The 27,157-nt window shown below is 45.6% G+C and overlaps 1 protein-coding gene across 5 annotated transcripts in view; it reads right to left on the bottom strand.

Moving 5' to 3' along the window:
• Positions 1-15,595: 15,595 nt before the first annotated feature.
• TMEM44 (transmembrane protein 44) overlaps positions 15,596-27,157 on the bottom strand; it is a 34,876-nt gene continuing 23,314 nt past the window's right edge. For 2 of the 5 annotated variants that reach the window (XM_010959285.3, XM_045519815.2), the window contains exon 10: positions 21,457-22,676. In XM_010959285.3, coding sequence (XP_010957587.1) covers positions 22,566-22,676 — 111 coding nt within the window. In that variant the 3' untranslated portion in view covers positions 21,457-22,565. Of the gene's footprint in view, positions 16,209-16,700; positions 16,799-21,456; positions 22,677-22,707; positions 24,983-27,157 lie in introns of those variants that run through there. The other 3 variants (XM_074365662.1, XM_074365684.1, XM_045519816.2) reach the window with 3 other exon arrangements.

The following is a 27,157-nucleotide window of genomic DNA, read 5'->3' as shown; positions in this document are numbered from 1 at the left end:
GTCACCTTAGCCACAGAGCAGTTTCTGTACTTATAACTCATCTGACTTTCCTTTGCAACAGCCATCACCCAAGGAGTGTATGTCACCTTCACCTTAGTAGGGAAGTGGACACATCAGATCACCATTCAGATCACACCAAACTAACGCTCCTTCCTCCATTCTAGGGCCACCGTCAGCCTTTGATTGTGATTTGGCTTCCCACACTGACTTCCTACAGCGAGAAAGAACAGGCTGCTCAGGCTGACCCAAAAGCCCGCCTCACCTGGCATTTATACATCTCATTATAAATTATTTGGCATTCTCCTTTATCCTCTCCAGTCTCCTCTGAATGAGTCAGCTTTCTGAGACCAACTAACTTTTGGGCCCTGATGGGATCAAGTTTCTGAACCTTCAAAGCCAGACCCCGGACAGTGGCTATCTCTGTAATATGTTGCTGCCCTGAGAAGGTTCTCAGCAGTTGGCCAGCTGGTCCTTCCCAGGCGCCACCCAGCATCACTGCAAGATTTGTTTTGCATTTTCCCACAAACCCAGCAACTTAGAGGAGTTTATATTAAGAAGGTAATTGGATAAATACATAAAAACATATGTAGAAAAGTGCATATTATTGCACTGTCATCTTCTCTCTTCCTCAGCTGGAGGTGGTGGTGGTGGTACTTTTGTAGCCCATTCTGTCCCCAGAGTGTGTATGGATCCTAGAACCCCACCCCCTCCCCGCAACCCCCATCTCATACAGCATCCATGGGAATTAATTGACAGTGGTATCTCATACTATAAGTGTGAGGGGAAGAGTAATCTATACCCAAAGCCCAGAAGTGAATGAAGCTTTGGCTTCACCTAGTAACCAAGAAATTAGGTGGCTATGTCTCTTGTTCCAGGAGTGAAGCCCTAGTCACAGAGCAGCAGCTGGCCTGGGTGAGCTGAGTCCTGGACCAGAGGCTTGTTTAGTCCTCAATTCTGGCCATTGCTGCAGGCATTGCAGGGGCAGGTTTGCAAGCTGACCTGGAAGTCAGTGACGTCAGGTGCATTCCAGTCACTGACCACTCCTAGAGGCCTCCCCATGAAGTGAGGCAGCCTCTCCAGCAAACCAAAGGCTGCTTGAAACGCCCTTTCCCAGGGGAGACAGCAGTGCCTCTCCCTCACACACTCACTTTCCGGGAAGCCTCAGCCCTACAATCACCCCCATCACCACTTTGGAGGAGCAAGCTACTTTTAGTTTCCAGAGATGATTCACCCTCCCAAGGGTGGCCAAGACGACCTCTCTCCCTGAAGTAGGAAATAAATAAAACCCCCAAGTCAGTTAAAATAAAAAACCCAAAACTGGGAACAACTAATCCATCAGTCAGGGCCTGGCTCACCATATTAAGATTTATCACGACTCATTAAGGTAAAAATGTAGATCTATACAGTTAGTTAATTGAAAAGAATGTGACAATACTGCACACTGCGCTTATACTTGGTCCCAATTTTACAAAACTATGAATACGAAAGTGTAAATACATGTGCATGGAAAAATAATTAAATAACATCAAAATGCTAATAACAGTTATCTCTAGGTGGTGAGATTTCTGGTAAGTTTTTTTATACTTCTCTGTATTACTTGAAACTTTACAATGAGCGTGTTAGTTTTATTAGAAAAAGAAAACTATTTTCAGATTGGAAGAAAAAATTGGGTCTCCTTTAATGTCCAAAATACTGAAGTAGTGGCTGGTACAAGGTACCATGCAACGGAGTTGAGAAAGGCATGAACCCTGCCTAGTATTTGCAAGCTCCGGATGCCCTGGATCAGATGACCTCTCTGCTAGGTCTTCCTATTTCAAGAATCTATGATTTGAAGACGCCAAACAGTATCTCTAGATCAAAACTATTTATAAGAATCATTTCCTTCATAATGAATTGGAACTTCCACTCACTGCTTGTATGTTTAGATGACATCATCTCTGAGATTTATGTGAAATGACTCCTTTTCCTTGATGTTATCAAGGAGTTTCGGCAGTTGAGTTGCATGTATTTCTTTGTGTTTAACCAATAACTGAAGAAGCTGACATTTGTCAAGGTTTAATTGTTTCCATTATTTTTCTCCTAGTCAGTTTCCAGATATTGCTGGGCAGATGCGAAAATGAGACCAGCAAAGATGTTGAGAGATGAAACAGGCCTACAAGTTCTAGCCCAGATCTTCCAATTTTTAGCTGTGTGACCTTGAGTTAGTCGTTTCTCTCTGGGCCTTAAGTTTTTTATTTATATAAAAGTGGGGAGAGGAGGGAAGTTAGACAAGATGATTTTAAAGATTCTGTCCACCTCTGACCCTCTGTGATGAGTTCTAACTCTGAGATTAGAAAAGAATATCTCATGGCCCTGCTCGCAAACAGTATTAAAGTTATTTCAGTATCTACATCTTTCAATAACCGTAGAATTATACTGTTGAATATAATTCAACAGAATCCTCTGCTTGGACCCCTCCCACACCACCCCTACTAGGTGGTCACCCGTATCTACAGACACCTCCAGGGGCAAGCAGCTCACCTCCTTCCAAGGCAGCTCATTTTCCTTTAGTCGAAAGAACACTGAAAGGTGTTTATTTTTTTTACCAGAAATGCAATCTGACACTCTGTAACTTCCACCCAATGTTCTACACTCTGAGTCACTTAGTAAAAGGGCAATGAGAAAGGCACTGTAATTTCGTCCCCTTTACTGCGCTATTCACAGCTTCAGTGAAGGTGTTTCTAATTCCCGACACTGGTCTTGGAGAAGGGAGCTCCCCAATTCCTATTTTAGACCTCAGAATCCAAACAAGGGTAAGAAGTCCTTTACTCAAAGCTCCAGGGATGAATGTGATGAGTATTGCATCAGGAGTATGGGGAGTCAGGCATTGAGTCTCTTTTCTCAAACTTTGTCCTTTTGCCCTGAACAAAAGTCTGGAGTCTTACTGCCCTGACCAACAGCCATGTGGATGTCCCTTCCTTTCCTGACATCGGCCCTTCTTTCCCTCCTCATATTCCAGAACTCCCCTACTTTTAAAAGCTCCCTGGAGTCCCTGCATCTCCCTACTCCATTTTCTTGAGTTACCAACACTCTTAGTCAGAAACCTCCAGGTCCAAGTCCCATCCTGGGTCTAAATTGTATAGCCTCCAGCATCTCTTTCTCCGCTCTCCACTTTCTGCCACTGGGAGTGGAGAAGAGGTGGTTCTGAGATCCAACAATGGAAACAAAGAACATTCAGAACAAAGGGGATTCCCTTTTTCAAGTGCAGTTTACTATCCCCCAAATATATTAGAAAAAAAATCAGATACATCTTGCACGTCAAGGATTACAAACTTGCAACTAGTAGAAATAAATATGTCATGGAGATCTATGCACAACATAGTGGTTACGGTCAACAACACTGTATTATAAACTTCAAAGTTGCTAAGAGACTAGATCTCCACTGTTCTACAAAGGGAAATAATAATTATGTGACCTGATAGAGGTGTTAGCTAACACTATGATGTTAGTCATATTGCAACAAATGCATCAAAGCAACACCTGCACAACTTAAACTTACACAATGTCATATATCAATTATATCTCAATTAAAAAAAACAGAAAGAAACGAAAAGATCAGTTAAGCTTCATTGGGGCTATGTAAGTACTTCACATTCCTTTTGTCAATATACCTTAAGTCTTTCACTTGGTAGAGGAACAAAGGTCCTGTGGCCTTCCCAATCCTATGTGTTCATTACAATGTGCACTCCCATTAACTTGAGAAAAATAGCCCACATGGCCTTGCCTAATTCTTAGGTTTCTCCATTGAATGGGAAGGTGGGAAATGGGAGGGGCTTTAAAGAGAGGGTTTCTAATGTCTCTATCAGTCAGGATTCAACCAGGGAAGAACAAGTAGGAGAAATATTATCAATATACTAAGAGATTAATTACAAGGAATTGGCTTATGCAATTGTGGGTGCTGGCTAGGTAAGTCAGAAATCCACAGGGGAGACCACCTGGAAAGACAGGCTGAACTCTCAGGTGGATTCTCCACGGAAGAAGTTCTTAAGATCTTCCAATGGATTGAGCCAATAGATTATTTAGGTTAATCTCCCTTACTTAAAGTCAACTGATTAAGGACTTTAATCACATTTACAAACCCTTCACAGCAATATCTAAATCAGTGTTTGACTGAATAATTGGGGACTACAGTCTAGCCAAGTTGACGCATTAAAAAGACCATCACTTCCCTCAAATATCTAGCTTGGAATTTGGGAAGTTCCAAGGAAAATGAAATATGTTGACTTCTTTTTTCAATTTCTTATAAGAAGAACTGATAGACAATATGCCTTTATGTATCAGGTTTCTTTAGGAACATTCACATCCTTTGCCCAGGACAGTAACCCCCTTCTTTGCCTGTTAATAAAGAGGCATGCGGAGCCCAAAGTGGTTGGGTGGAAAGATAGTGAAACAACAGAAGGGCTTCAGCAATGATTCTTCACCAAGCAAGCTAAAAAGAAATCTACATGGCAAGTGGATTTAGATGACAACAGTCTTCTCACTCTTGGTAAACAGAACGCCATAAATATGTATGTGTGGTAATGGGCAGCACTCTGTAGGAGCCGGCAGAGTTTCCACTTTGACACAGTGTGGTTTCACGCAGGACCAACTCAGCAGCTGCTCTACTGACCACAGAACAACTGAAAGCCTAACGCTTTTCCTTCTCATCACCTCCTCCACCCCCTGGTGGAAGCTTTCCTATCATTTTGCCTTTCCGGATGGAATGATGCAGAGGGGACCTCTGGGGACAGTCAAGATTGCTCGTGCCTGAACACAAGCACAGGGAAAACCGGTGGACAAAATGTGAAAGGGCTTGATAAACACATGAGAGATACTGAAGTGCCAAAACCACAGCTGCAGAGCAGTCCCACTAGAGGAGTGTTGCCTGGGGTGTGCTCTCTCTCCTTGCTGGGACACCTCCGGCAGGTGTGCCCCTGATCCGCCCGGAGCTGCTGTAGCCAAGACTTGCTGCTTCTGAAAAGCTAAGTCATGGTGAAAAGGAAGGGATTTTTCCTCCAGGACAACAAGGGCTTCTGTTTCCGTTACGCAGCCTCTGCTGTTGTGCTGGGTGACCAGGGCAAGGCTCAACCTTTCCATCTATAGTTTTTTCATCTGTGGATGATTATAACCCACTTCTCCAGGACTTGGACCACTAAGTCATTAAGTGCAGGAGAAATGGGGAGATATTCCCGAACTCCAAAACACCACTAGGTAAAAGGCTTATGGGGAGAACTATGGGCAAAAGTGTTATTTGCTTTCCAGTAATTCCACTGGCTTCTTTCAGAGCCCTGTGGCAACAGACAGGGCCACTGGCTTAGGGGCTAGATGCCTGAACACTGATTGCTCTGCCTTGCTGTGTACCTGGAACACATGACTCCCCAGGGGACCTACCTGACCGGGGGCCTCTGTATAGCACTGTCTGCTCTGATCTTTCATGGCCTTGCGTCTAGAGGCTGGAGTGGCCACATGGTGCATCGTGGACTGTGGGACAAATGGACACCTGAGTTCTTGCCTAGCTCTTCTGGGCAGCTCAGAAATTAACCCACCTCATCTCTTCACCTTCACCACATAATAGATCACTTGGAGGAAACTGTAAAAAATACCACTCCCCCAGCCTCAGTCAGACCAATTGAATAAAAAAAAAATCTGAGGGTGGGACCCTGTTTAGGTATTTTTTTAAAAGTTCCCCAGGTGATTTGAATGTGTTTTCAAATGATTTGCAGCTTTCAAAGGAAAGCAGCTCAGGTTCGGTGCTGACCTGGACACCCTGTTAGTTGGCAGCAGAGCCAGGCCTGGACCTCAAAGCTTGTAACCCTTAATCCTTGAAAAGAACCTAGAAGTGATTTCTGAAAACCTCTCCCTTCCCCATCTATGGAACGTCTTGGATTTCCTCGATAAAAATCATCCCCAGTCCTGAAGATAGCCTTGGAGGGGCATCCTCATCCACACGGGGAGGGCAGTTGGGGACCACACACCGAGAGTGACTGAAAGTCACCTTCTCCTTAGCGAGCTCACTAATCACAGGCACTGCTCTCAAGTTGCACAGAAGACCCCTAATTCCCAGCTAAATACAGCTTTGCTAAAAGTTGAGGGACAACTGATGGTAAGTGGTCACAGAAAGTCACATCTACTAAGAAAATCTGTTCCCGCTTTCACTCATTTGAGTTCTGAAAGTGTCACCAAACCAAACTTGGTGTCGCTCACCCATTGCGCAGCAAAGCCAGTTTACTGATACCGGGTTGGGGTGAAGGAATACACAGCATTTATTTGCAGGGTGCCAAGCAAGGAGTATGGGTGCCTAATATTCAAAAGACCCAAACTTCCCAGTGGCTTTCAGGGAAGGATTTTTAAAGGATTATTTGGAGTAAAGGCTGCAGAAGACATGACTTTTTTCTGATTGGTTGGTGGTAAGGTAACAGGGTGATGTTTGGGGAATCTTAATCAACCTTCTGGTTCCAACCAGTCTGGGGTCTGTATACTCAGCATGAAGACGCCATCTTCCACCAGGTGGGGGGGTGGGGTGCAGGGTATGTCTTAGATCCTGCACAACAACTCAAAGATATGTGGCAGATTGTTCTGAATTTCCCTTGAGGAGAACTCAGACTCTGCTTTATCTTTGCACTATTGCCACTACCTTTCTTGTTTGACTACTTTTCCTTTATTCCTGCATTCTTTTACTTCCCTAATTACTAACTGTTTGTGCCTGGTCTTTTGAATTCAGGGAAGGCCTAGGAGACTAAAACCTTTTGCTACAGACAAGAAATGGGGGACATGATGAGGCTTTTGTGCCGAGGAGGGCCCCACAGGGTCCTGCTTAGTTTCAAGAGGGATGTCTATCGGTTGCCTCCCTGCCTGGGCCCATGTGGCCAAGACCATCCTCTTTCCCAGCAGACCAGGAGGTTCCATCAGTCCTGACAGTGATCTGTAAAGTTCAGAGCAAGGGAGAAAAGCCAGGAAGCAGTCTAAGGTCTGTCTGCTAAGTTCAGGCTTCCTCTCCTGGTAATTGACACTTGGAAGGGCTACCGTCCCTCCAAACCTGGATCTCCCACACTCCCACAACCGCAAGACCTCCCTTTCAGGAAATGCACTGAGAGTAAGTAGCAGAGGGGTTGTTTTGCTATCCTCCTTCATCTTTTCCTAGCTAAGAGACCCAGGATCCTGTCCTAGTCGGAATTTCTGGCTCTATAGTCAGCAGGTCTGAATATGGGTTTTGGGTGTTTCATTTACTTGCTCCAAGACCTTGGGTCAATTTCTTAATTCCTCTGAGTTTTTGGCACCTCAGCTTCAGAACAGGAACCTAGAAGCCTGCCCTGCTTACCTCTCAGGATTATGACAAAGAACAATCTCATTAGTGTATGTGAAAGACCTTTGTAAACTGTAAAGATTGTTTAAATGAGGGCCTTTATAATTAGGGAATTGGAGCTTGGATGGGCATACAAATACTCAAAAGAAATGATTTTTCAGAGAATTAGCCCAAACCACTTTGGAGTTGGGAAATAGCTTCAAGGGATCCTTGCCTAAATCTACAGTGGAGCATCCCTGGCAGTTATGGGCTCCCCGAGGGCATACAAGGGACTTACAGAGGAAGGCCGCAGCATAGACCCTCTTCTCTCCTGGGTGGCAGAAGCTGTTCCAGAGCCAACGCCTCTATAAGGAGGGCTACCTGCACTTGTGTTGTTGCCAAGGAAATGCAGTGATCTTCACTACAGTCACTTATGGTGCCTGGTTCACTGAAGATGCCCATAAATATCTGTTGAGTGAACTGAATCCAGTATAAGGTAATGCCCATGCTGACCCCATACTCTCTTGAGATCTGCAACTTGTCAGGGCAGAAGTAATAAATATTACTGAGGATTAAACTAATCAGGGGGAAAAAGAAATAAGCAAACCTCTCCAATTATAGGATAATACATACTATATATATTCACTGTAGCTATTACATAATAAGGTGTATTACATAAGGTGTATTACAGGTATTGTACATACACAAGAAAAAGAAATGTGAAAGTAATTCAGCTTCATAAAACTTTACTAGTTACTATTATTTATTTATTTTTAATGGAGGTACTGGGGATCGAACTCAGGATCTCGCGCATGCTAAGCACGCACTCTACCACTGAGCTATACCCTCTCCCACTCCCCAGAGACTGTTATTAATATGTGCCCAAAACCAGGTGGGGATTTGCTGTAGGCAGAAAGAAATCACCCACAGTATTACAATTGAGGTGAAGGATTGAATGGTGATTAGAAAGGGTCAGGAAGGACTTAAGGAAGAGGTGGCATTTGATATGGGCACAGAAGGGGAACTGGGAGAATAACCCAAGCAGGGAATCACGTGACAAACGAAACGCTGGGCACATTATGATTAAGTCACAACAGCTACCGCTGTTGAGCATTTGCTGTGCGGGCACTGTGCTAAATGTTTTTATGTACATGATCTAATTTGCTCCTAATGATAACTCAATGAGGTAGGTATTTTCATTCCCATTCTACATATGAAGAAACTGGAATTCAGATGGTCAGCAAGCTACCAATGGCAGGAACAGGATTCAGACATTGGTCTGACCCCCTACCTCCCAAGTCCTTGCTCTTTTGGAATCTAGCACGGATGGAATTATACCCAAGAAGTGATACAATGAGAGAAAATATAGGAAGATGACACCTTGCTGATGGATTCTGACATGTCTTCATTTAACATAGAGGTGGGGGAGCACACAGAAGATTTTAAGGAGGGGAAGAATATGACTAGAAATGTGCATTGAGGTCCCGTGGCCCTAGGGAAGGGGAGACTAGAGATCCATTAGAAGACTGGGACCATGATCCAGGCTTGGGTGAGAGAATCACTGCTTGCCATCAAAAAAAGAAACTGTGGTCCTGGGACCAGCAGCCTCTGCACACCAGCTAGAGCTCGTCAGAAACACAGGCTCCTAAGGAATCAGAATCTACATTTTAACTAGACACCCAGCTAATTCTAATGTGCATGGAAATTCGACCAGCATTGCCACAAAGAACAGAAGCTCTGCCTGGGCAGGGAGCCCCTGCCTAGAGGGGCACATCATTTTTTGGATGGCAGATCCCTGAGAACCAGAGGAACGCCAAGGACTCTTGCCCCGGAAAAAAGTGGGATGATTACCAACATTTGTCTACAACTGTAGGGGCTTCACAGAGCCCTGGAGAGCATGAAGACCACTGCGGCGTCCAAATCTTTTTCCTTAATAATTTAGCTGGGGAGGAGTGGTGAGGAGTTTACAGTTTTAAAAAATTCAAGTCTGAAGCCATGGGCTGTCATTTTAGAGACCTCTTCAGAGCCTGGACAAGGCTTTGGTCACCACCATGTCCAAGGCCAGGGCTCTGTTCCCATCGCCCTTCCCCCTTGCATTGTTCTCCAAATCCCCCGGGGACCCCAGCAGATACCCCGGAGCATTGCAACCAGGCCCACCCTGGTTTCCTTGAGCTGGATGGGGCCTGCCTGCCGGCTTTTCTTTAGTCCCAGAAAAGCCAAAATTAGCCTCCCTTTTGTTTCTTTTCCCAGGAGCCTCTACATTGTATCTCAGGAAAGGATTATTGTGCTCTGGGGACCCTATCTTATCATGGGGGAGGTGCTGAGTGAAAGGAAAATGGTCTTTGACAAATTGGTGCAATTCGGATAATCACATGACTTTCCAGTAACTGCCCCCCAGTGCTCCAGTAAGGCTATTGTTTCAGCTCCCAAATATTTAGCCAAGGAGGAGGCCGGGGAAGCTTGGGGAGCGGTCAGAGGTTTGAGAGCTTGACAGGGTGGGAAAAGGACATTTTTGGGTGATCCTCTGGCATGTTGATGGGAATGGCGATACCAGGAGGCTCTGGCCCTTTGATTTGAGTTCTCTATCACTAACTGCATTCTCAGGGGGTAAGGAGACACACCCTGGGGTCACTGCTGGAATGCAGAGAGCAGGGGAGAGATGCCTTCGGAGGGGTGGGCTTTGGAGTCCACAGCATCTGAGCCTAGTTTGTTTCAGCAATTGCCTGCTCCATGGCTGGACAGGCTGCCTTGCTGACCCCTCCGGGGAAATAGGGTAAAATATTCTTTTACCTCTTACAATGAGTGCTCCTCAGAAAAACAAAAACTGGCACAGGGAGCCAGGGGGCAGATGTGACTTGAGCTGTCAGAGCTAAAGGTTTCACACAAAAAATTCAAGGCACCATCAGGCTTTTGCCTTTATACAACTTCTCCAAACTTCCTGAGCCTCCAGGGAGAGAGCGCTCCCGCTGACTTCACCCTGGCTTGCGTAGCCCGATGTCTCGGGGCATTTGAGAGATGAGGCGGTGGCAGCAGGGGCACGTGAGAATGTGTGTTATCGATGGGGAACACTTTTCCCCTGTGCTCATGTGGTCATCTGTCTGATATGCCTGTGGGTGGAGGTGGGCAGAGGGGAAGGGTGTGTCCAGTCACCGGCGACAGAAAAGAGCCATGAGGTCATCGGAGCCCAAGGCTTTCCTCGCTGACCACTAGTAGCAATTGTGTTCCCGCCTTGCATTCCCAAGGGTTCACCTCCGCTCCCACGGAGGGTTCTGATATTGGGATTCTCACCTGGGTCATACATTTTCTTCCACTGGAAATTTGCCTCCATAGGCAGATAGGGGGTGTGTTATTTGGCAAGAGATGTGAGCTCTGACTTTGAGAACTGCACTGATGACAAGTCCCTCCTGTCTGAGCCTCCCTGAGAAGCCCTTTGCCTCTCATAACCCCCTGCTTAGGGATCACTGTGTGGGCAACCTGCTTTGCCTGCACCCTCCTCAAGGGTCCCTTCCTGTGGCATCTCACTAGGATTTGGGATTCCTCTCCACTCCTCCAGAATCAGCAAGACTTGAGAATCTGTATAATAGGCAGACCACCCCAGTGATTCTGCTGCACACTGAGTTTGGGACTCATTGAGCCAGCTGATCTCTAGGGACAGGTTTAGCTCCGATATTGTAGGATCAAAATGTTCTGAGGCATGGCAGCCTCCAAGGAATAAGCCCACAGCCTCCCTCCTACTGGCACAGGTGAGTTTTAATAACCACAAGTCTCCGTCTTCTTACTTTAGTGATTCTATACTCGCTGCATGTTAGAATAATGCGTGGGTTTTTTTTTTTCTAATTTACATATAATGTGTTTTCCAAGCAGAGATTAGATGTGTGGGATTTCTCCTCTCTTCTCTAACAAGCAAAAAAGTGCTTTAGAAACCCTAGCAGTGGTGCCACCAGATGGGTATGTGTTGGCACCTGGTAATCTCCTGGCTAACTCTCTAATGAGGGCCAACTGCTTAGTGCAACAGAAGACAGACAGCCTTCTGAACAAAGTGGGGTATGGGGACCCCATGGCTTACCCTGGTAGCTTCCTTTAAAAGAGAGGCCTCCCTGGGGTAAGGGATGTACTCAGATGCTTTAGGCCCCAAAGTAAAAGTAAGCTTGAACCCTAGTGTGGATCTCTACTGGGAAGAAGGTGGGAGAGGAGATTCTGGCTCCACCAGATGGTGGGGCTGGAAGTGGGTCTGACTCAGCATCGCGGGCCAGCTGGTGACCTGGGAGGAGGCTACGTCGGTGAACTGCTGTATTAGGAGACCATGTCTCCCCTGGATATGGTTAGGAAAGGAGGTAGGCAATGGCCCTTTCTCCCAGGGCCAGCGCTGGACCAGAAAAGCTGCTGGGTGCACCGGTGGGCACCAGCTGAGGATGGGGAGGGGGTAGGACCAGATTCTAACAGTGACACTACCAGGCAGCAAGAGGTCACAGCAGAAGTCCTGATACATGCTAGTATTTCTTTGGTGTGGTTTGCCCAGCATCCATCTATTCATTCATTTAATAACAGTGCTGTGAGGGAGTTATTGTCACCTCTTTTGTACAGAAAAGGAAACTGAGGCACAGAGCTTATAGGGAGAGTAGCTGGCAGGCTGTGAACCAGGCTGTCTGGCTCCAGAGCCCACACCCCTAACTCCCGGGCAGGCCTTGCTGCCTCTATAACAATAGCCATTGTTTCCTGGGCGCTTACTACGTGCTCATGTGTTCTCTGTGTTCTTTTAGCCTTCACTACTATCTGATGAGGTGGGAACTGTTTTTATTCCCATTTCACAGATGAGGAAAGTGAGACGCCAGGAAGATAAGCAGTGGACTGCTCACCATCCACCCTCTCCCCTCTGGAAACAGAGGCCGGACTCATCCCACCTAATCCTACCACAGCTCCTTCCCTTTTTGGAACTTCCAAGCTTTTAGGGTTCCCAGAAAATTGAAGCTAGGTGGGACTCTTGACTGGGGGATACTGAGCTTCCGGCAATAAAGCAAGTGCAATCTTTAGTGAGGAACTAGAAAAACAAAGATGGGACGATATTTCTACTTTCAATTTTGTGAAAGCCAACCACACCAACTTCAGGGGTCCCATCCCAGATTTACTGAATGAAAGGACATGAAGGATGGGGCCCGGAAATGTGAATTTAAAACAAAACCCTAAACTAACCCCAGTTGATCCTGGCACACAGCACTGAGAATTACTGCCTTTATTCGTAGTAATATTTCACAGCCCCCAACCACGAGGCAGCAGTGTTTCCAGGAACTATTCCCAGTTTCCAAATCCTTCTGCTTAGAAGGAAGCTGCCTGTGGGAGCCAACCAGAGGGAAGGAGCTGGTTCAGCACGGGGACAGAGAAGCCAAGAACACATGGCCCAGGACTCACATCCACGAGCTCTTTGTTTAAGCCGCCCCCTTGCTTTCTTTACTTGGAAAATTATCTGCTTAAAGTCAGGCTCAAACCTCTTATTCTTGGTGAAGACTTCCCCTGTCCAACCTGCCCTCCCCAGCCTCCCTGTCCCCAAAGGCCTGCACCCTGTGAGCCCCAGCACCAACCTCCCCCAGAGCACAGCCAACCTTTTCCCTCCCTTGTGTTCTCCTCCCACCAAGCAAGAAACGCTGGCAGGACCAGTGTTATTTCCAAGCTCTCTGGCCCAGCAGAGTGTCAGGGACATAGTAACTCTCAGTAAGCGCTAGTAGAATGAGCATAAGGCAAAGGAAGACAGGCGTGTAAAGACAGATGAAGAAGCCAGAAAGGGCAAAGGGCAAACTAGGGACAGAGGATGGCCAGTGAAATCTGATTTAGTGCTGACCCCTTGAGAACTTGTGACCTTTGCTCTGACCCATGGGATCCAGGCACTCACCTGGTCACCCAGGAACTGTGGGCAGAGGACTGAGAGACAGGGGAGAATGTTTCAGTTTCTCCAGGCATCATTTCTTATCTGTGCTCATGCTTGTAACACCCCTGTGAGATAAGTAGGGTAGGTGTTAATAATCTAATTTTACATCTGAGGAAACTAAGGATCAAAAAGCAAATAAACATGTCCAAGGTCACATGACTAGGAAGCAGATGGGTTAATCTAGAGTCACTGCTAGACAAAAGGAGCTCAGATTCTTAAGGCTGGAAGAGCCCTGGAACATCATCTGATCCAACTGTGGTCAATGGTATGTCTTCCCCAAAACAGCTTAGGGGAGGGGTGATGGAGCTGTGTGGAATAACTTTAGTACCAGGGAACCCCCTGCAATCACTGCAGCTGGGACAGGGCCAAAGGAAAGTTCTCCCTTGCACGGAGTTACACTCCTGCTCTGTAGCACATACCCACTAGCTCAATCCTCTCCTTCTGAAGACCAGCCAAAGGCACTGCTCCCTTTCCACTCTGTCGGCTCTGCTCTACCACCCCTGAGACGCCAAGACAGACATCCCGGACTGAGTCAAGGCCCTGATTCCCCTTCCTCGCAGCACTCTGGCAGCTCACTCAGCCGGAGCACTGACTCACTGACTCGGGACAGCGTGGGTAAGTCACCGCTTGCTTGCGGGGATCTATTTTCCGGCTAGGATATATCAAAGGGGGAACATCCTCAGCCACCCTCTGGCTGTTCAGGAGAAAGTGGAGCATCTCAAAACATCTCCATCCTATCTCCTCAGAAGGTTGAGGGGTTTTACTCATACAACCTCGTAACAGAAATGTACTCAGGGCCTCAAAGACATCCAGGTTGAGTTGGGCCTGGAAAGAGGGAAAGCTACAAAATGAATTTCTTCTTGCCTAGGAAGTAATGATAAAAACTGAAATCTCGATGGCCTTTGGGAGTTGAAGAACCCTTTCGTGGGATGTTTTCAGTTTTCGCAGCCCATCAGTAAGTCAGGTAGGAGGGAACTAAACATCTGTTTTGTGAACGAGAATAACAGGATCAGTCTCAGAGCTGCTGAGTGGTGGGATCAGGACCGGCTACCAGGTCATCTGGGCCTGAGTTCACTGACCTTGCCCCTTATGCGACAGGGCAGACTAAGTCCTTGAGACACCACCCAGGTGCTGACAGCACCAGGCACTCACGTGCTGCAGCTCAGGGCTGAGTGCCGGCCGCTCCCACTGGGACTGGTGGCAGCACTTCTGAGCCTGGCGCTTTATTGAGGACTATCTTATCTCAATAGGAAAAGGCAATTCAGGGGAAGAATTTCCTTGTCACGGTGCTCCCGGCTCTCCATTGTCCAGCTTTCTCAGCCACGGTTCATCCCCTGGGTCTGACCATTACTCATATCCATGGAGGCGCCTTATCAGGGCTGTCTAAGATAGAGGGCCTATTTTTCTCTCAGTACCAGACAACCTGGAATCTGTCCACCCTTTGTGGCCTGACATCGGCCCACAATTAGCCGGCTCACAAGCCAGCTGCTCAGGGAAGCGGCTTGAAAAACAGTCCCTAGCAATCCAGCTGTTTCCTTTCACAAAGCCCCCGGATTTCAGGGTCCTCTCCAGGCAAGGGTGATGGAGACCCACCTCTTGGTAAAGCTGACTGTGAGTCTTCACTCCTGTACTTTCTCTCTCAACTTTTCCTCTGAAAAACGTCAAACCTACAGAAAAGTTGCAAGAATAATATAATGAATATGCTTATATTCTTCACCTGGATTCATCTGTTGTTCCCATCTCGTCACATTTGTTTTATTTCTTTCTCTCCATATACGTATATACCTGAAAAATATAAACTGTTTTTCCCTGTCCGATCATTTTAAAGTTGCCAAATCATGATGATTCTCTCCTAAATAGTTGGCGTATATACCCTAAGAATAGGGTGTTCTCCTATACAAACATAATACTATTATCACTCTCAAGAAAATGAAATGATAATGTTAGCTAATACACTGTACATATTCTAACATCCTCAATTGTCCCAATAATCCCAGATAGCTTCCCTCACCTCCCTTTAGGCCGTTCTTACCAGTACAGTTCTCCAGTCCTTTAGTTTTTTCTTTTTCACAACATTGACATTTTAAAAAAATCCAAGGTAGTTGTTCTACAGAATGTCCCACAATTTGGATTTGTCTGATTATTTCCTCAAAAATAGATTCCCAACTAAAATATCCAGCAAGAGTATTTCACAGATGATGTCATATCCTGATCAGGATATCACAACAGGAGGCACACGATGTCAGTTTGTCCCGTCACAAGACTTTGATGACTTGGCCAAGGTGATAGCCTCGTACTCCCCTCATGGTGACATCCAGAGTTCACCATTGTAAAGACATCCATTTCCATTTGTAATCAACAAAGTGATTTGTGGGTGTGATGAAATAAAATTTGTATTTTAAGGCAGGATAAGAAAATTTAAACATAAAATTCTCTCTCTGTGTCCATTTGGGCCTCTCCTTCCCTCCCTGTGTGCATCTGCATTACACATTAACCAGAACCTCTCAAAGATGGGAGTGCCTGCTCAACTGTAAAGATCTTTTTTTTTCCTCTTTCTTCTGACGCTAGTAATGTAACTTTTTCAAAGAACAGCATTCTTCCGCAACGCTGTCGGGGTCATGGTGACTTGCGGCTTGCTTTGTACGTGCTTACCTGGACTGTGTAACCTTGGTGACCTTTACGTAAAATATCAGTATGTCATTCTGATGTACGATCATTTGTCTTGAAAATGTATATGACTGTGCCTTTGACTTCTAACAGGTAGAACATTCTCAGAACTTTCTGAGAGTCTGTTTCCTGGATTATAGTCCTCAGACTGGCTCCAAAAATTTCCCTTTTTTTTTCTTCCTAGCTTGTTAATTCAATTTTTGTCATTGGTATTTTGACGCTCTGTTAATATCTTATTCCCAATAATCTTTCACATGCTTTTAGCAACTACTGAGGTCCTTGCTGATCAATTATTATTATGGTGGGTCACTTTGTTTTTACCTAAGAAAGAAATACTCATTACAGACAAGGTATAAAATACTGAAAAGTATAAAGGAAATATAATTTCTACATACACACAGAGAGCAAGATGAAAAATCCATGCACAATACACAGTATAGTTACAAACTTCCCCTTTCTAATGTTTATGTGAATGTTATTTGAGGGAAACATGTATGTATTTATAATCTTTTCTTTATAAAATTTCTTAAGCTTATTTTGTCTGATTATATAATAGATATATCAATTGAAAAAGTTTATAAAGCACCAAAAACTATTAAAAAGCATAATATTGATAAATATATCCCTGACAGAGTTACTTATATATATATGCCTTTTTTCTTACTCATACTAAGAACTCTTTAAAAAAAATTCTTTCCTTTTAATTTTCCTGCCTTGCTTTTAAATAGCAACTTGGATGTCATGTCTTCTCAGGGGCTCGGTCCTGCCTATTTCCCCTGGTTTGGGAGTCGTTGCTATTTGGTCTCCCTTTACCTTTCTTTGGTCTTGGGGAATGTGACTGGCAATGAACTGGAACTACAGCCGCTTGAGCCAAGGGGTTTCTCTTGGAACCAGAGATTTATACTGCAAACCTGTAAGGAAAGGGAATTCAGGGGGAGATCTTTTTAAATTGGGGAATGTATTTAACTGCTTCCACAGTCAAGAAACCACTACTACAAGAACCAACATAATCCCTTTACTACACAGGAAATCTCATCATGACTTTTAAGACTCATCTGATATTAGTAAACAATGTTTTAAATACAATTCCTAACAGTGGCACACACTCTCTTGTATTCTACTTTTGTTACTTAACATTGTCTCTCGCAGATTTTTCTTACAAAATTAGAACTGGCAATTCATGTTGTGAGAATAAGCAAGCCATTCAGGCACCAACTAGATAATTTCCAGGTAATTCCATTCTGTTCTTCAGTCTCTGGGTCTATGATCTTTTAGGTTTAATGGCAAAATAGTATTTCTTCATAAAAGTATAATGTTTAATCTTTCCCAACAAGTAGAGTTTTGGGTCCTTATCATGTTGTGTGTGTTTGTGTGTGCTACTGTAAATAGTTTTATGAGAACATCTCATACAAATAGATCAGCTTTAAAAGTAATTTCCTTAGCGCAGTGTTCTCAGAAATCAACTGAGCTTGTTAAAGATTCCCAGGCCCTGCCCAGATCTATTTGAATAGATATCACCCACAGAGCTTTAGGACATACTTATTCCAAAGTGCATTGCTGGTTAGAAGGAAAGCCCTATGGGATAGCTCTTTTCATACGTGATCAGGCTGCTTTGGGAAAGACTGCAATGGCTGCACTGGAGGAGACCCCTTGTTCCAGCTGCCGGTTTAGAAAATCCCACAGACTTGCACTGGAGACGCTCCAAGTACTAGGACACCCTGATGAAAGTCAAGGTCAAGTTCAGACCAGGGGAGTGGGCCTCTCCAATTACCCTGAAAGCAGACATCAGCTGGCGGGGGCTGGACTCAGAAGTTGAAAGCTAGCTCAGGAACAGCGGCGTTCGAAGGTGCCCTGGCACGGATTCCATAGCAACTCGAAGGATGCAAATACAGTTTTCACAAACAGTTCTTAATACACCAGTTGCCCAGTCCTAGCTGTGCTGTCTCATTAGTCTACTTAATGCAAGTTGCAGATAATCTAGCTAAGGAAAAAAAAAGTATAATCTTTGAAAAGTACAGCTGGAAAGCATATTTGAAATCAAACCTAAAGGAGAAAATTCCTAGAACAAACAAAAACAGTTAAAGCCGGTGGCCTCAAAAAAAAAAAAAAATGCGTGAAAGCAGGACACTGCTGCTTTCCTTCATAAACCTTGTTACAATCTGTTCACTTTAAAAAAAAAAGTGTAACTGCACTATATTTAAAAAAAACATTTTAAATAAGTTTTAAAACAAAGAAGAGAATGCTTTACAGTACACCACAAAGGATGCTGAACGAACTCAAATACAACAGGAACGGTAAAATAATCTTATAATTATCACCTTAAAAAACCATTGGTGTCAAACGCATACTAGGAGCCGCCCTCGGCAGTTCCCTCGAGGCCTGGGCGCGAAGGCGGCGGGGCGGCGGGGCCGGGACCCGCGCGCGCGCGGCGGCGGCGGCGGCGGCGGCGGCGGCGGCGGCGGCGGCGGCGGCGGCGGCGGCGGCGGCGGCGGCGGCGGCGGCGGCGGCGCGGGACTCGCGGAGTCGGAGGCTGCGCAGTGCGAACGCACCAAGCCGCGCATTTCCTCCCTTCCCGGAAGTCCCCAGGCAATGGTTTTAGTGAATGGCAAGCTGCTGCGGTTTGGCGGCTTTTCCCCCGGAGAGATAGCCAGTAGGAGCCGGGATTCAATTCTGCCAGTGCGAACAGAGGCCTCCTTCCCCGCTGCAGCTTGAGGAGACCACTTACTGCCCCACCAGGACGGTCGTGAGGAGCCCAGTGGAGGGTGAGGACTGGGGGAGCGCCCCTGACCCCCGACAGGGACTAAGCCCTGCTGCAATCAGAGCTGAAGACTCCGAGGACCAGGAAGAGGAGAGCGCTGCCCTCTGCCACCGATACCAACAGCGAGTGGGAATTTTATAATGGAATTGGGTGGGTATGCTGAGTTCTCCAGATTAACTGAGACACTTGAAGTTAATACGCTGTTGAATGAAGTGTCCGGTCCAAAAGAAGCGGTCCTGGATGCCCAGCGCCTCGTTTGGCTTTCAGAGTTAGGTAAAGTAAAAGCAAATCAGATGTGCTCTAAGTCACTTGATTTAGCACCATTCCTTGAAGTTCTGTCTTGTCTAAGATTGTCCCTCTCACCTGATGATAACTTTTGGAATAATACCGGACAGGACTGGTAAACATCTTTAAGAGATTTTAGTCACCATGGCACCAAATCTCTTGTTCTTCAAGGCAGAGCCTTCTCTGCCAAAGTATTGACTTGAACGTCAGAAAAAAAACAAAAGTGGAAGAGAGTAGAACCCTCACAGTTGGAAGATGTAGAGGAGGATGATCAAGAAGGGACAGAAAAAGAAGTGGAGAGAATCTTGGAAATGTTGCAAAATTAGTCTTGAAACACGCCTAAGACATCTCTCTTCTTTTTCTTAATGATTGATACAGAATTCTTTTTCTGTCACCATAAAAAATAGTCATATATCGTATTTTTTGATTTTCAGTACTGGAAGGAAACTGCAAAAATTTTAAATGTCAAATGCTGTGATCTTGTCATATTACAGCAAAGCCTGGGTTCTTCACAGAAGGAGAATTTTATTGTAAATGGATAATAAAATCCAAAGAGAGAGAAGTATATATTATACAATGAAACCTATGTTTAAAGTGTATCTGAAATAATATTATAATGTTTCTTTCTTGAGAGTTTATGAAGATGCCAGTCTTATGTAGGAAATAAAAATTCACTGACACATTCATAAAAGGAAAAAAAGAAAAGAAACCAGTCCTTTCATTTTACAGATGAGGAAAATGTGATGAGAAAGGGAAATGACTTGACAAGGATCAAACTGAATCAGACCTCGAAACTGGAGTCCAGCCGTGCTCCTTGGCCCAGTTCCTCTCCTTGCTCTGGAGGAGCTCTTACCCCATTGTAACAAACACAATATGAGTTTGGCTCACAAATCTCTTCATCATACGGAAGTACTGGGGGAGATACAGGGATTGGTTCTTCAGGATCTACAGAGGATTTTAAGAAAATCTTAGTGATAGAGCTCTCCCTAAATCACCCAGGCTTCTTTGGGAGATTAAAATGGGTGAAATCCTTTTCTTCTTTTTCTTTCTCTTTCTTTCTTTCTTTCTTTCTTTTTTTTTTTTTTTTTTTTTGGAGTAGTTTAAACTACTTGGTTGGTTGGATAATCACTTACTGGGGTTGTAGTCAAGGGGATTCAGTCCTCTGAAGCTCCTTCCATCTGTGGATCTGATTCTTGGTCACTAACTGGTTTTCAGGGCATATGTAGCCAGGAATTGTAGGGAGGAAGGAAACTAATCCCTCTTTAATGTCTACTTTGAGTCACATAGTGTTTTGCATTCATATATGTTCATTTACTTAATCTTCACAACGAGCTTTCTAAGTAGGTGTTATTCTCAGTTTACCCATGAGTTCGCAAAGGTTGGGTAACAAGCTCCAAGCCATGCAGACAGTAGGTGCAACTGTTACACCATCTTTCATCTCCAGGTGATTGGGCAGATGATCACACAATTTGTTCCCCAGCTTCTCCCCAGTGTAGGCAGCGTCTTGCACTGTTCAGTGAGTCTTCAGGACAAGTAACTCCCATTATCCTCCTAGTCAGACTAACAGTGAGGGATGAAGCTGCAATGGAGGCCCAAGGCAGCTAGAAGGATGCCTGCTAGGAGAAAGGCATTTTGATTGGCACCTCTTCATGAAGGCCCCAGAGTTCCAGAGCTTTGCATAACAGGCAGATTCCCATTGAACAATGAGGCCACACTTTGCTTCCAAAATTGCTCAGTTTAAAGGTTCACTCTGGATGAAGAGACTTGGGATTCAATTTTGAGACAAGCTTGGACAACACTAAATACTAGTTTGTGAAGGAAGAGGCTGGGACGATGGGGTCCAGAGAAATGGTCAACATCTGGAGCTCAAGTAGTTTGTGCTGCTCAAAGTCAGCAAGATCATTTGATGTTCTTGAGTGAATGGCCATTTCTATCAGGAGCCAACCAGTTTCGGGTGCCCCACAGAGCATGAGCCAGCCTCCCCTTGGGAGAGAGGGGAATGTGCTAAAGGCGAACTCCAGGGATGTCATCCTACTACCACGCCTTCTGCGTTTCCCAAGATGAGCCCTCTTCCTGCCCTGCTGTTACCAATCAGATGAAACACGTTCCCCAAGTCTGTACTGTATCCTTGACTACATTTCTGCTTCCTGAAAAGTTGTGGCCATAGGGATGTAAAACTCACCAGTCAGCTGTGGTCTCTCTAAGGCATGCCATTTTCCTACTCTGGGATCTTGCAATAGCTACCAGTCACCCACAGAATTAAGTACCAGCTCCCAGGTTCCTTTTCAGCCCCTTCACCCACTCCCTACACCCATTCTGGTCACATCAGATTCCTCTTTCCTTGGCTAGATTCCTCTCTTCCCTGCTTCTAATCCTGTGTGGTTTCCTCTGCCAGAACACTCTCCCAACCCCTGCACCTCAATTCAAAGTTTCATCTTCCCTCAAAGTACAGCTTTGGTGATTAAGATCACAGAGCAAAACTGACTTTAGCAAACTCTATTACAAGACAAGCACGGTCCAAAGCAGTTGGGTAAATAGGGTGGCTTTAAGTTCACTTCTAGTTCAGAGGTCACACTGGGGATTGGAATCCCTGCAGAGACCTGTGAAACCAACCTGCTTCCGTGAGGCACCCCTTTCATGCTGCTGCAACTTGAACTACCCCTTAGGAGCAATTGGGCAGCTGCAGCTGAGTCACACAGGCTGCTAGGGGACAGCCAGGAACAGGACTGTGTTTCTTGACATTTCCCCCAGATCCTCTCATGGCAGGCTTCTGTGGCTGTGCTGGGATTCAGACATATCTCTGTGCTCCATGGTGAGATACTTTAGTTCACTCAATCAGGATTTATTCATTCAGGTGTTCCCCCCACCCTCGCTCCAAAAAAATCCTGAAATGGGATTTCAGTGCTTAAATTGAACACCTCCCATCATGCCTCTTACCCTTTGTGTGCTTTCAGGTACCTCCTGAAGCAGATAGTCCCCTTCACCTGCAAACCCTGCCCCAGCACACACCTTGCCAGGTTGGAGCAAGTCCTGGTACCTAGAGCAATTTGCTTTGCTTGCCCTTGCAATACCAATGATCTTGCAAACACCTGGTTCATCAAACAGTCCTCTCCTAACTTCCAGCAGAAAACTCAAGTGGGTGACTGGAGGGCAGGAGTCAGTTCCCATCAGTACCTGTGATCGCATCCCAGACCCCCAGAACATTGGCCCAGTCCTCTCCTAGGCTTAGTCAGTTCTGGCAGAATAGAGCTTTATGGAGATCCAAACATATCAGCTGTTTGTTTGATGAACTCGTTCCTGGCACCTAGCAGATAGTCAGAGTACAGGCGAATCTAAAGGGAAAGGGAAAAGAAGGTCCAAAGTCCTTTAGATTGTATCTCAAAGCAAGAGTGGTTTGTGAACTTCTAATCTTCAGAACAAACTTGGGGCCTGTCCAGAGGACCCCAAGTCTTAGCTCCATTCTGAGCCATGGTGCCGACCAGCCAAGCTCTGTGACAGCTCCTTGTTCCTCATTTTCATGGGCAGCCTCGGCAGAAGCTTAAATTCCAGTCATGGGTGTCACTGCAGGTTGATCCCTGCTCAGATCCTGACAAATGCTTGACAGCTCGGAGCTGTTGAGCTGTCTCCAGAAAGTGTTACTCATCAGAGGTCAAGTCCACTGGCTTCACAGACCACTTGTGCACCTGGGATCTGAGCATCTGCATGTTATCTTTGTTCCTTTCAAGGTTTACATCTTCAGGGTCCCACTGTGGAGAAAAGATACAAGAGGTACCTTGATGGAATAGACCCTTTTCATCTCTTATGATTCCCCCAACAAGAGCTCCAATCCTGGTTCTCACGGCCCAGGCCCAGATGAACAAACAGATAAAGATAGGTTAACCAGGCCTGTGTTTCTAGGACCTAACAGGACAAGTAAAACTTAAATCAAGGAATTAATGGACAGCCACCCTGAACAGACCAGACCTACTTCCCCTCCCACTCTTTTTTCCCCTTGTTTTCACCAAGTCCTTCTCTAGTGAGACTGAGTCATATTCCCATTATCCTGAGAACTCCTACCTCCATGCCTAACTCGTTCCTGGAAAAGACCAGGCAAACTCAAACCATTCTTCAGGGCTCAGGTAAGTTCCTCCTCTTCCAAGAAGAGGATTGCTTCCCCCACTGAGCTCTCACCCACTTCTCTCTTTGTACTGTCTGTACCACTGGTTTGCAGCTAAGCGACACACAGCCATGCCCTGTCTCTGGGTACTGCCTTGTCCTCTCACGTAGGGCAGGGCACTGGTCTGCCCTTGCCCCCACACGGTGTTTCCTTCTGAGGTTAGCAGACTTGTCAAAAACAAACACTTAAAACTTAATTCAGAGTTGTCACTGCTAGTGAATATTTCATCACTCTGAGTCAGACAAGTATGGGAAATTGAAATTTGCAGGGGTAGGAGTGGGCAGGTGGGCACACAAGCATTGATTGGCTGTTTGCAAAGTCCTCCTGTTGTTCTTAACAGATGAGAGAGGACTTTGCATGTGGGCCAAAAGCAAGGGAATCCTTAGTGATTCCAGCCACAGGGGCAAATGGGGCGTCAGGCTTAAGCCCTCCTTCTGCCACTAGCTGGCTTGCTTTTCTTTTGATCTTGATTCCTCCATGTGTACATTGGGAGGCTGAATTGGCAACTAGATAACACGATCTCTTATTTCTGAGTTTCTATGACTGATGATTCTGAGTCATAAGGTTGCATTTGATAGTAACAAAAGGCCCAGGAAACAAGCAAAGGACATGAAGGATGTGTCAGCCCAGGCCAGTCTATTTGGGCAAGAAAATAGGGCCAGGCATGGACATGGACCCAAAGAAAAATGCTCTACCAGCCACTGAAACCTGAGTGGAATCAAAGAGTCTAGTCCTTAGAGGGCCAGGACAAGGTCTTAGAGGCTCCCTGGGCCACTAACAGATAATGCCCACATGCTGCCAGTTTTAAAACACACATTGTAGTTTTATTTTGAACAAGCGCAATTTGATTAGTGATTTACTGATAATAACCGAATTAAGTTCTACTACTTGGTCGTCAAGAAAAGCATCACATTTAAAAGACCCAGTAACCCTGCAGGCCAGGGACTAAGCTGATTTGGTTGGTGCAGCTTAGCCCCACGTACCTGTCTGGGGCTGTGCCAGGCACTCCCAGTGCCAACTTCTCATATGTTTGTGGTTGCAGGCTTGGGGGGACACACCTCTAAGCAGATTCCTTCTGGACGTTATCAGATCTCCCAAGTGAAAGAGCTCCCTGGCCCCTCATTCTCTGTGGCCCAGATGCCCAAGGGTGGGAGTGGGGACCTGTTCTGTCCTCTGAGCATGGACAGTGTACTTTTGGATGAATTCTGTTTTCAAGCTGAGACCTCCATTCTAGATCTCTCGGTTCTCGACCAACCTCACCAGAGGGCCCTCATTAAAAAGGTTGATGCCGGGGACCCACCCTAGACCCTATGCATGGGTTGGGACCTAAGGCTTGGCATTTGAACAAGCTCCTAGGGTGACTCTTAGCTGATATTTCATAACCACTGCTTCAGCTCCTAAAATGGCTTCTTAAGAGTTATTCTTGCTACTCCTGACCAATTCAGCTCCGGGCAAACAGCAACAGCCCGCTACTTTGATCAGGTGCACTCCTGGAAGTGGGTTAAGCCTTTGAAAACATTTTGTCTCTTCCTTCTGAACTCCCAGAATAATGTGTTTTAAAATGTCATTTTAAGTAATAAAAACACTGCTGGAATCCAGGCATTCAGAGAATTTGAGCAAAAGATAATCTACTCCCTTAGTAGAAAAAAGTCCTGGAGATGACAGGCACAGGTGGCTGTTGTGAAGCGTGCTCATTCATCACGTGGAGGCGAGGATAGCATGGAGGGAGCAGCAGCTGCCAAGGTCTCACAATGACGACGCGGGGGAGTGTTGATCTCAACTGCCGAGGGCACTCCCGGCACCACTACCATTAGCAACCTGCCTTTCTTCTGCTTCTTCAGAGACTTTTGTTCCAAGCCACGTTTTTCCCCTGGATTACACATCTTCTCTGAGTCCCTACATGATGGATTGGACCAAACAGAAAGAACTCTCAACTGAGAGAGCCCAGAAAATACCCTGACCCTCAGACTCTCCTTTCATTTTCACATTTTTTTTTCTCCTAAAGGAATCTGGCATGGGCCCAGCCATCCAAGTGGGGCTCACAGAAACAGGAACTGAAATCAAGCCACAGGAAGTCCCGTGTGGAATAAAGAGAGAGCATGACTGTTCATACCTGCTCCAGGTTTAGGGCTTCCCAATACTTCTGCTACAGAATAAAAAGAAAGATTAAAAAAAAAAAAGTGTTGAATAGATTTTGCCACCATCACAGAGCAGAGCAGAGCTTGGCGCCAGCCCCTGTCTGCTCAGTGAGCCAGGAGGCAGTCCCTCCACTGGTCTGGAGGCAAAGGAACAGCTGACTTCAGCAAGCAAAAAGGCAGCAGCTACAAGCGGTGACAATTTACTTAAATGGTCAATGGGATAATTGTGATAATTATGAAGGGCTACAGGTCCTTGAAAAAATGATTATCTATACAGATTTTTAAATTACTATTATTAGAAATTATTACTATTAGGCATAATAATAATAATAATAATAATAATAAATCCATTACTAACCACATGGCTGAGATGAGTCAGCTCAAACCCATAAAACTAAGAAAGAGAGACGCAAGTGAAACCCTCACTTGAAAATAAGGGGTATGTGCTATCAGCCAAGATTCATTTTTAATCAGCCTTTATTGCATGGCTGGTTCCACCCCAAGCCTCAAATATGTCTGACTCAGGTTCCTGAAGTGTGGCATCGCCGTCTGCTCCCATTCCTCCAGTGCCTCCTGCAGTGCCTGGGAGATGCGTGCGTGTGTGTGTGTGTGTGTGTGTGTGTGTGTGTGAGAGAGAGAGACACAGAACTATGAATCTGCAAGTGTCTGTTACACTGTTCTGTGAATGTCTATTACATTGAATAGCTGCCAATCTGAACAGTACACAGGATTTGGCATTATTGTCACACTAAAACAAAGCCCCTACTGTTCAATTCTTTTAAATTTTCATTTTGAACAACTCCTGTTTGTTTGCTTTTGTTTTGTCTTTCTGAGCTTTTTGAGGGCCCCAGTTTAACTCAACGTTGAGCCTTCAGGGCCTGGAGTACACTCAGCTGGTGTGGAGTGCACTCAGCAAATGTCTGCTGTGTGTGTGTGTAGCTGTGTATCTGAGTTAAAATTGTAAAATCTTTACTGAATACCTCTATTTGTCCATTGATAACTGCTAGCCCAGAGATGGGGCTCTGCTCTGGAGCCCACACAAGTGCCACTCTGGGCCAGAGCTGGAGGTGGGGATGGAGTGGGCAGAGCAGAGAGGTGTCCAAGGCTGTGCTGGCAGAGCCGTGCCCCAAGCTCAGTGCCTGGCCAACTGGTAGCCCTGGGGCAAAGGGCAGAGGTCCCACTCTGGAAGCGAGGAGGGCAGGGCAGGTGTGCCAAAGCTGGGTCCTCGCTCAGTGCCCCTCACATGCGTTCCCTGCCCCACCCCCCACCACGGGCAGGATGTGGTGCCCTGCAGGAGGGTGGGCATTATATGGGGTGGGGGGCAGCTGAAACGCAGCCCAACATTTGTCTCCCCAGTTCTTCCCTTCTTCCCTCCCCCTCCCATCCGCCCCTCCAGGTCACGTGCTTCCAGCTGGGCACCAATGAACTCTTTCCCCCTTTCCGCAATAGGACATATTAGACATGGCCAACTCCAGTCACCACTGACTTCAGCTGTATACCACGCCTTTTCCTTTTGATTAACTTCTTAATTGTAAGATTCTTCAGCCATATCCAAAAGTAAAAGAATAATCTGATGACTCTCCATGAACACATCCTTTCATTTGCTCTAATTCTCCCAAGTTTTTATGTGCTGAAGTATTTTAAAGCAAATAATTTCATCTGTAAATACTTCAGTATGTATCTCGTAGATGACTTTTAAAAACTCCTAAGCACAGTGCCATTATTACACCTAACAAACTGTGGTAATTCCATAGCATTCATCTTTTAATGCCATCTTGCTGGAGGAAACATAAACTGAAAAAAAAATTAATTGGAGAAGACACAAAGTTACTAAAGATGATGGTTCCACACACACTGCAAAAGATAAAAATATTGATGCTAACATAGAGATCGGAAAAGTTAAACAACCTTTGCAAATGTAATGGAATTAAAA

The sequence above is a fragment of the Camelus bactrianus genome, chromosome 1 (genome assembly GCF_048773025.1).
Source record: "Camelus bactrianus isolate YW-2024 breed Bactrian camel chromosome 1, ASM4877302v1, whole genome shotgun sequence".
NCBI classification, from domain to species: domain Eukaryota; kingdom Metazoa; phylum Chordata; class Mammalia; order Artiodactyla; family Camelidae; genus Camelus; species Camelus bactrianus.
Note: the sequence above shows the minus strand (reverse complement) of the source record. Positions and strands in the feature narration are given on the sequence as shown.